Source organism: Amphimedon queenslandica, unplaced genomic scaffold (assembly GCF_000090795.2).
Source record: "Amphimedon queenslandica unplaced genomic scaffold, v1.1 AMPQUscaffold_13492, whole genome shotgun sequence".
NCBI lineage: Eukaryota > Metazoa > Porifera > Demospongiae > Haplosclerida > Niphatidae > Amphimedon > Amphimedon queenslandica.
The window spans coordinates 33,272-42,354 of NW_003546272.1; the positions used below are offsets into that span (position 1 = coordinate 33,272).

Genomic DNA, 9,083 nt, shown 5'->3' on the forward strand with positions numbered 1-9,083 from the left:
GGATTGAAAAAGATCATACTTACTTACATATGAATGACTAGTGTTTTTTAGTATTAATGTCTAAACTGTCTATTGTTATTTTTTTTAGTTGCTATTGATTTTAAACTAAAATTCTTTAAGGCCAATCTCATGCGGGCAGGCAGACTGGATTTATCATGCACCACCCGAAAAAGGCTGAATTAGCAAGAAGGCTTGGTTAAATCTAAAAACACTATAATGGGCCAGGTTTATTTTGGTGCGCATAATAATTATGCTAGATACTATAAAAATATTAAAATGTACTAATTTTTTGTATCAAAATGATCAATTGATCATGTCTACAGTTTGGAATAATACGTATTTGGTTCAGTAAGGGCCTTAACAGTTGAGAAATAAAGGGCATTCTTCAATTCGCCCAATGTACTTCTATCAAAGTTCTCTTTAGCAGCCTCTTCCCCTCTCTTGAGGGCAGAGAGCAGCAGCTGGGGTCCAGGCATAACTCCTTGTATTATACCAGCATCCAATGCCTCTTGACCAGTGTACCGTCGTCCCATTAGGACACTGGCGACCTGCTCCGATTGAGGGAGCTTGGCCTTTACCAGCTCCATGGTAGAGATGGTGAATGATCTGTTAATTTTAATCTCTGGAAGACAGAACCATCCCCTCTCCTTTCTCATTATCCTGATGTCGTGTGCAAGAGCCAATATGCCTCCAGCAGCATAAGCATGACCGTTAATAGCTGCAATCGTTACCATAGGAAACGTTAGGAGTCTTTTATGAGCTAATTGGTAGGTCCTGTCAAACTCTTTAAACTGCTCTTCATTATAAGTAGACATGGCTTCAAGATCCAGCCCATTGGAGTAAAACTTTCCATCTCCTGTAGTTACTAGAGCCCTGGTATTGGGGTTCCCTTCTACCTTATCCAGAGCTGATAGAAATTGATCCAGGAATTCAATGTTGAACCTGTTCTCTCCTCTTTCCATTCTAAGGACAGCAACTTGCCCTTCAAAGCTCACACTCACAGCCATCCTAATTCTAATTCTGCAGATCCCAGCCCCTCCTCCTGTCAAAGCTCCGCCTTCATTTCCACGCATGCGCATTATACATTGGCGGGAAAATAAAATGGCTACCTCAATGGAGGTGTCTCGTTTGCTCCACAGGAAAGTCTCCTCTCCTTTATCAGCTGGTGTACTTCTTTCAGTAAATATGGGGAGCAACAGGGAAGGAAAGGGAGAAGAGGAAGACTTTTTTGTAGCTTCTAATGACAAGAACATTGAGTTATGGGGCCTGAAAGTTAACAAGAGTCAAGTAAAGGCTTGGTTATTATTTTTTTCACAGTTTATAGAAGTACATAAGTTTTAATCACATTTTTATGCAACCCACTAGAGACTTTACAAATAGCAGAGTATAAAACAGAGTGAGACTGAGTGTACTGTATATCCATCCACATTCGTGATTTGAATTTCATCAAAATTTTTGGAAGGGTTGTTATCAGCCCTGCCCTTGTCTTAATTAATGATTATAACTATACTGAATTACACAATCTTCTTTTAGTTGATGCTAGTATTGGAGGGTCACCAGTTTCCAGTGACTCACCTAGCAGTAGCAGTCAATGGACACTGTATATGCTCCCTCTCACACGAGTCTCTGTTGTTATGGCAACTGGAGGACTGCCTACAATCATTGGGTAGTATTATAATTGATACAATTTTCCCTTTTTTATTTTTTGAATTTTTCGTAGCTAGTGCCAGACCACTCCCACCTCTGTCCTGCTCTCGTGATGACGTTACCTGTCTTGTTCTTAGTCACAATGGAGTCCATTTAGCTGTTGCTATCAAAAGAATGATCATCATTATTGAAATAAGAGAGGAGGTATAAAGAGACAATCATATTTTTTCTTTTTATTTTCTCTCTTCCTTTAGTCTGATTTTATCGTCATCAGTAAATTATTTGGACACACTCATGACGTGACGTTTGCTTCCTTTGTACCAGAAGACTCCACTCACCTTGTTACCGCCTCAGACGATCGTACATTCAAGGTACATGATGTAGTACATTATTTTAATTTTTATTATTTTTATTAGATATGGAATGTTCTGGAAGGAGGCCTTGTTTTTGATTCCGGTTACATCTCTTCTTCTCATTTTATGGGACTCTCTCTCCTCAGGGATTATTTTGCAATAGGCACTGCTGATGGAAAGGTGATATTGGAAGGAAATTATTACTTACATGCTCTTAAAATTAGGTGAGAGTTTATTCTTGTCTCTCATCAGTGAAATGTACTTTAGTGAGAGAAATTGACACTAAATTATTAACCAATAGACAAATATCCTTGGGTTAGTTATTAATGGTTATTAGTAGTTATTAATGGTTATTAGTGGTTATTAATGTTATTAATTATAGGGTTTTCTGAGGATCTTCTAGTGGATAAAGAGATTGCTCTCTCGGCTCTCTTGCTTTGGCCTGTAACCACACCCTCTTTTGAGACCACACCCACTGACACAATATACACCACTGGAGGAGGAGCACTTGACTCAATATCAATCTATAAGTTAGAAAATAAAATTAATTTTTAAATTATCTTCTGTATCATAATTATTTCTTTTTCTAGTGAGTTGGTTACCAGTGGTTTATGGTGCCTAATCTACACCAGTATTGGTTTATTATTAATTGATGTAATGAGTAATGAAATCATATCACACTCTCAATCACCAGGTAATTAATTAATTGGGTGTGGTCTTTATTGCTAAATTAATTAGAAGAAGAGGATGCATCTAAAGTTGGTGTATTGTCATCAATGGGTGAGACAGTTCAATTTTGGAATCTATCAAATAATCAAGTAATTCATTTATTGATAATATTTTAATTCTATTTCTCATTTGCAGTTCTTAATGCTAACATCCTCCTCTTCATCTTTTTCTCTCTTCAATATTACAATTACTAATACTTCAAAAAAACCTCTTACAGTATCAGTTCTCTCAAGGTGTGATTAAGTGCATGTGCATATTATGTATTTTATGCAGTGAGCCATTGGTCAGTGGGTCTCCATTGAAGGCAGAGCTTGTACCTACGGCAGTACCTCCTGCTCCTTCTCGTCCTGTTGGAAGAGGAAGCAAAACGAAAGGAGGATCAGGTAGCCATTGTATTATCATTACAATAAAGTGATTATTATTTTATTTGTTTTAGATAAGCCAGTCACATTCAGGTCAACTGTTAAGTCTTCAGGATACCTTCAGTCTCCTCACATGAAAATGTTCCAGCCTTCAATGCCAAAGACGAAACGAGAACCACATCCACCCAGAGAGGTGAGTTGTGATCTTTTCTAGTTAATAATAATAGTCATAATTAATAATAATAACTTTGCCATCAGAAATTAATTATTATTTAATAGGTAACACTTATTCCTGACACCAGTATTGCTGATTCAAAGCATAAAGGAATCAGTCACTTGAAGTATAATAGTTAGTTAGTTAGTAGTTATTATTAATAGTTATGATGTCATTGACCACACCCACAGCTAATGGATCTCACCTTGCTTGTTGTGGCGAATCCCCTTCCATTTATTTATTTAAATCAAAAGATAATCAGCAGAATTTATTACAAGGTTAGTTTAATTAAAATATTAAATATTACTTGAGCATAGGTCATGATGGGCGTGTCAGGAGTATTGAGTGGGGCCACGCCCACTCTTGGTTATTATCGTGTTCTGTTGATAAAAGTGTGTGCCTTTGGTCGACTGGAGGGAGGGGAAGGGGAGACACTCAGTGTTTGATGAGGATTAATCACACGATCCATAATTTTAAAGAAAAAAATGAAGTGAGAAAGATATATATACTGTAGTTAACTTTAAAAAATTCCCAATACAGCCCATGGTTTTCTTCTTTAAAATGGCTCCGAAATCACCCCCGATTTTTATTACATTTTCTGATACATATTGACGCCCTTATGCTATGTAGAAAGTTTGAGTGGATTCCGATAAGAAATTTTTGAGTTATGGTCATTTTAAAAAACAGTCCATTTTTTGAAAAATACCCAAGGCTATAGCCCATGGTTTTTTCTGAAAAATGGCTCCGAAATCACCCCCAATTTTTATTATATTTTCTTATACATATTGACGCCGTTATGCTATGTAGAAAGTTTGAGTGGATTCCGATAAGAAATTTTTGAGTTATGGTCATTTTAAAAATAGGTCATTTTTTGAAAAATACCCAAGGCTAGCCCATGGTTTTTTCCGAAAAATGGCTCCAAAATCACCCCCAATTTTTATGACATTTTTTGATACATATTGATGTCCTTATGCTGTGTAGAAAGTTTGAGTTGATTCTGATAAGAAATTTTTGAGCTATAGTCATTTGAAAAAACGGGCCATTTTTGAAAAATACCCAAGGCTATAGCCCATGGTTTTTTTTCGAAAAATGGCTTCGAAATCACCCCCAATTTTTATTACATTTTCTGATACATATTGATGCCCTTATCCTATGTAGAAAGTTTGAGTGGATTCCGATAAGAAATTTTCGAGTTATGGCCAGTTTTTTAAATGGGCCGTTTCTTGAAAAATACCCAAAGCTATAGCCCATGGTTTTTTTTCGAAAAATGGCTCCAAAATCACCCCCAATTTTTATTATATTTTCTGATACATATTAGCGTCCTGTTTAATATTTTTTGGGGTTTAAAACTTTTAAGTCTATTCTCTCTTCTCTTTTAGACTAATGTTCCTTTCCCTGGTGAAATATCTAATGCTAAGTTTTATTATTTGGACAAGTTTATTTTATTAACTTTTGAAAACAAGCTCAACCTTTACAAGTATTACATTGACCCTAATCCTCCTCCAGACATTAAGAGGTAAATAATAACAATAATTAGTAGATAATAATTTTAAAAGTTATTTCATATTTAAAGGCAGTACTACTTATGAATACTTATTAAACAGTTATTAAAGTGTTTATTAACTTTTAGGTACCAATCAAAGAATCATTACAAACAAGTCATTTCGGTGATTCCAAACTTGGCCCAATCACTCACTGCACTCTCTGCCATCAATAATTTCTATTCTTGTATCTTCAAACTTTCATGTTTTCATTCTCGTACCACTGATACGTTTATTTCCTTATATGGTCATTATAGATATTGTTATTACAGCCGGTTCAAACAGGTCACTTAATGTAACAGACATGAATACATGTAAGGAGGTGTGGTCAAAAGACGACGCTCACTCAACACGACATGTACACTGGATCATGCAAAATAAGGTAAAGATAATAAATTATTAAAAAATTTTTTTTTTTTTAATTTTAATTAGGGATCAAAAGCATGTGGGTGTGTCCCCCAGTCGCATGATCTTTTTGCCACATCAGCAGTTGGCGGCGGTATCAAACTCTGGGACTTGAGAACTCAAAAGTAAATTAAAAAATTTTGTACATGTACATGTTACATATATGTACATGTACATGTAGGTGCGTGAGGTGGTATACAGGTTTTGTAAACCGGTCTGTACCAGTTAGAACCAGTTTTAGTATGTGTGGGCGTTACATTGCAACCGGAAGTGAAGAAAATGCAGTTGAGAAAATAAAATAATTTAAAAATAACTAACTAATAATCCTCTGCTCTTTCTCTTAGGCAATAGTTTTTGATTTACGCTACATTTCTCCTGTTACTAAGTTACAGTGTCCCATAGCATCATCATCAGTAATATCATCAGTGGATTATCACCCTCATAATATTGGAGTAAGATGAACATGGTGTTTATAAATTTAATGACACGCTCTCTTTCTCTCTGTCCATTTTATTTTCTCTGTTGTAGCTCTCTTGCTGCTCAACCAATGGCTCAATTTTCTCATTTTCAAATTTTTAATTCAAAAACCAGATATATACCTCACTAACCCTCACTAGTAGTCAACATAAAAAATTTAAACAAATTAATTTTATCTTAAGCTTTTACATCGGTCCCGCCCTCTTGTGGGTGTGGCTTCTTCTCAGCCGCCTCCTTCATTTCAATCATTTTAACATAAGTGTAAGCTGACGATCCGCCAAGTACCATGAAATTACAAGCCCACCATTTGAGAGACTTGACCTCCTTAAACACGATACAAGCAAGAATAGTTTGAAAACACGCCTTGGCCGTCCCACTAACGTTATGAGTGAGGGGTGTGGTCACTTTAATCTGGAGCGACATCACATAACCAATGGCTATACCGAAAATCCCAGAGAGGAGGAGGAGAGAGAGAAAGAGAGGGTCGTCGAAATATTCAAAATTACGTAGCTCTGGTAACTCATGGAATAATACCATGAGAGGCGCTAGTAAGAAGACAGCGTTTACATTATTGTAGAGCTGAAGTTTCCATATGTTATCATCAACGAGTGGGAGTGACCGTTTTATTAAAATGGAATAAAGAGCCACACAGAGGCTTGCCAGTATACCACAGATGACACCAAGTATGTTGAAATCCTTAGCACTTTTATCTTCTTCGTTGACGCCCAGGAGGAACCCAAGGACTATACAGGCACAGCATGTTAGGACTCTTATTGATGTGGGCTGCTTTAGAACCAAAAATGATAGAATCTTAAGACAGAGAGGGAGACATTATGTCAATCTTATGTTAATGAAGGGTTTAGCTATTTCACTTACCACATTAAAAACTGTTGTTAGCGAGCGACCGACATTATAAAAGGCGACACCGAGAAATTTGAGGGTTAAGTTATTAAAAGTTATCATTCCTACGAAAACGAGTGAGAGTGGAAGCATCTGTGGAATTAAAGAAAATTAAGATTTTAAAGGATCTTTAGTATTAAATGTTATAATTCACCTTTAATACAGTGGCTGGATAATATTCAAATGAAGGGAATGTGATTGAGTGAGGGAATTTTGAGCTGAGGAGACCAAGTATAAAGAATACAGTAACTGCAGTACAGCATTGTGATAATGTGATGAATATTGGAGCATTTAACTAGTGGAAAGAGTATGTGGAAAAGATTTACATGTATTTATATCAAATTGGTTATTGACTGCTCACGTTTAATCTTTCATTGCTGAGTAAATGTTTGTTCATGAAAACAAGAGAAATTGACACAAACCTAAGATAAAAGTAATTATACACATAGATATCATTTAAAATCCTAAATGTAAATATTTGTGGTATCTATGTTGTCAACCAACAGAAAACATCTCCATAATTATCAATAATTAAATATGATTACCAGTATAATGCTACTACTCCTCCTATTCTACCGTATCTCTTTACCAAAGATGAAGACTCCATCATCTTGTCTCCTTCATTAGCTTTCATTCTCGTCGTGGGCCAAGTGACCACACCGCCTGTAAATCTAATCATGCACGCCCATCAATCATCTATTAGCTTTGCAAAATGGCCAGCCCTGGAGAGAGAGCTGGAGAGCCATCAGTGAGTTCATTGATAAGCCAATGTCAGTGTTCTTTTACTCGTAGGATAGAGGAAGACCAGTAAACGACGTCCAACTTTCCAAGTTCCTCTCCTATATTTGTAGACACGGTGCGGAGAAGAAAGGATTGACAGTTCAAGAAGGTGGGGCTGGAATCATCAAGTGCGGGGGCGTTGAAACCTCCAGTCTTTTAGTCTAATTTCTCTCCCTCTCTCTTTCTCTCTCTTCAGGTGGTTATATTAACGTAGATGATATACTAGAGCTAAGAGAAGCAAGGAAGAATGGTTACTCTGTCTCTGATGTTCAGAGGGTTGTTGCTAACTATCCGAAACAAAGGTTCTCATTACGCTCAAAACCTAACGATGATGGAAAGCTTCAGATTTGTGCCAATCAAGGCCACAGCCTAGAGGTATATATAATTAAAAATATGCATTGCTAGTATTTAAAAAGAGGCATAAGAAGTATACCACTACCGTAAAACATATACCTTTTTATTATTATTATTGATAATAGGTGAAGGGTCTTGATTTGGTTCCAATCCTTAGACCAGAAGAAGCTCCAGTTGTAGTACATGGTACATATAGAAGAGCATGGGAACAGATAAAGAAGCAAGTGAGTATATTAATAATTATGATAATAGCTATTTTTAATAATTTTGTATTTCTAATTGTAAGGGCTTGAGCAAAATGAGTAGGAATCATGTTCATTTTGCAGCTGGACTGCCTGGGGAGGATGGAGTCATTAGTGGTGGGTGGAGTTTTAATTAACTAGTTAATAACTGGTATTGATAGGAATGAGGTCTTCGTGTCAAATTCTGATATACATTGACATGAAAAAAGCATTGGAAGGTATGACATTATTAGATTATTACGATTAGGGATAATGATTAGGGTTTCCCACAAAGCATGCTAAGTGATGCTTTATGAGTGATTAGTTTTGGGGCAACTTTAAAATTTCATAAAAAATCAATTTTTATCTGAGTTATTAAAATGGAGAATTTTCTCCTAGTCATTTTTTGGGTGAAATTTGGCCAAGGACCCTGTATTATAGTACAGGGACGGTCAAATTTTTGAGCAACTTTAAAATCTAATGACTAGAACCCACATGAGCACTATGCTAAAATCCTGTGGGAAACCCTGATTATGATGTCCTTTTGATGAGCGAATGTTGTTTTGTTTCAGGTGGCTTATTGTTCTATCGCTCAGCAAACAATGTGATATTATGCTCAGGAGATGAGAATGGATTTATTAGTACTAAATATTTTGAAAAAGTATATGACATAACTAAAGGTGTCAAATTAGACTATTAATATATAATTACAATTATCATTTTATATCATTATGACTGTGTTGTAGTTTGTAAAAGTGAAAGAAACAAATTTAAAAGCATAACTGTACAGATTGTATGCTTCATATCAGTTGTTAGTAGGTCAATCATATTGCCACTCAAAGCATTGAGTGTTTTTAGTTTATTCAAAGTCATCAAGCGATAGCCGGACTTCCCTGATGGACCCTTAAGGCGGATTTACAATATTATGTTAGTCCTGATGTTACGTTGACACAGTGGTGGCCATTAGCAAGTCAGCTTATTTGCATCAAACGGTCAGCAAGATAAGACTAAACTGCTGTCCAGAGACTTCTCTAGCAAGAAGGAAGATTGGAAAGTAGATTGCTATCTTTTTCCTTCATATAAAGGACCCTCATTAGTCA

At 36.1% G+C, this 9,083-nt stretch overlaps 4 protein-coding genes across 5 annotated transcripts; 2 read left to right on the plus strand and 2 right to left on the minus strand.

Annotated features, from left to right (window-relative positions):
- Positions 1 to 271: 271 nt before the first annotated feature.
- LOC100632655 (enoyl-CoA delta isomerase 2, peroxisomal-like) lies at positions 272 to 1,052 on the minus strand. The gene has a single exon (XM_003384363.3). It carries the CDS (start codon positions 1,005 to 1,007, stop codon positions 318 to 320), a length of 690 nt encoding a protein of 229 aa, XP_003384411.2. The 5' UTR covers positions 1,008 to 1,052; the 3' UTR covers positions 272 to 317.
- A 55-nt stretch (positions 1,053 to 1,107) lies between these two features.
- On the plus strand, positions 1,108 to 5,898 carry LOC109580414 (WD repeat-containing protein 27-like). Its single transcript, XM_019993499.1, has 22 exons — positions 1,108 to 1,287; positions 1,534 to 1,666; positions 1,721 to 1,851; positions 1,902 to 2,018; positions 2,064 to 2,180; positions 2,225 to 2,315; positions 2,383 to 2,530; positions 2,591 to 2,694; positions 2,739 to 2,818; positions 2,865 to 2,962; positions 3,003 to 3,112; positions 3,166 to 3,284; positions 3,371 to 3,440; positions 3,497 to 3,583; positions 3,623 to 3,795; positions 4,685 to 4,821; positions 4,936 to 5,033; positions 5,104 to 5,228; positions 5,279 to 5,376; positions 5,433 to 5,535; positions 5,596 to 5,703; positions 5,780 to 5,898. The coding sequence occupies exons 1-22, from the start codon at positions 1,114 to 1,116 to the stop codon at positions 5,828 to 5,830; spliced, it is 2,472 nt and encodes an 823-aa protein (XP_019849058.1). The 5' UTR covers positions 1,108 to 1,113; the 3' UTR covers positions 5,831 to 5,898.
- Positions 5,813 to 7,308, minus strand: LOC100632783 (GDP-fucose transporter 1-like). Its single transcript, XM_003384364.3, has 5 exons — positions 7,174 to 7,308; positions 6,990 to 7,050; positions 6,783 to 6,923; positions 6,605 to 6,721; positions 5,813 to 6,538 (listed from the first exon to the last, which is right to left on the minus strand). The coding sequence occupies exons 1-5, from the start codon at positions 7,305 to 7,307 to the stop codon at positions 5,906 to 5,908; spliced, it is 1,086 nt and encodes a 361-aa protein (XP_003384412.2). The 5' UTR covers position 7,308; the 3' UTR covers positions 5,813 to 5,905.
- On the plus strand, positions 7,286 to 8,762 carry LOC100632909 (tRNA 2'-phosphotransferase 1-like). 2 transcript variants are annotated; one of them, XM_011412045.2, is made up of 7 exons: positions 7,286 to 7,376; positions 7,421 to 7,517; positions 7,605 to 7,783; positions 7,888 to 7,986; positions 8,049 to 8,121; positions 8,166 to 8,222; positions 8,556 to 8,762. In XM_011412045.2, the coding sequence occupies exons 1-7, from the start codon at positions 7,341 to 7,343 to the stop codon at positions 8,681 to 8,683; spliced, it is 669 nt and encodes a 222-aa protein (XP_011410347.1). In that variant the 5' UTR covers positions 7,286 to 7,340; the 3' UTR covers positions 8,684 to 8,762. The 2 variants fall into 2 exon arrangements, with proteins under 2 accessions (XP_011410347.1, XP_019849059.1); XM_019993500.1 differs by having other exon boundaries at positions 7,426 to 7,517.
- Positions 8,763 to 9,083: the final 321 nt, after the last annotated feature.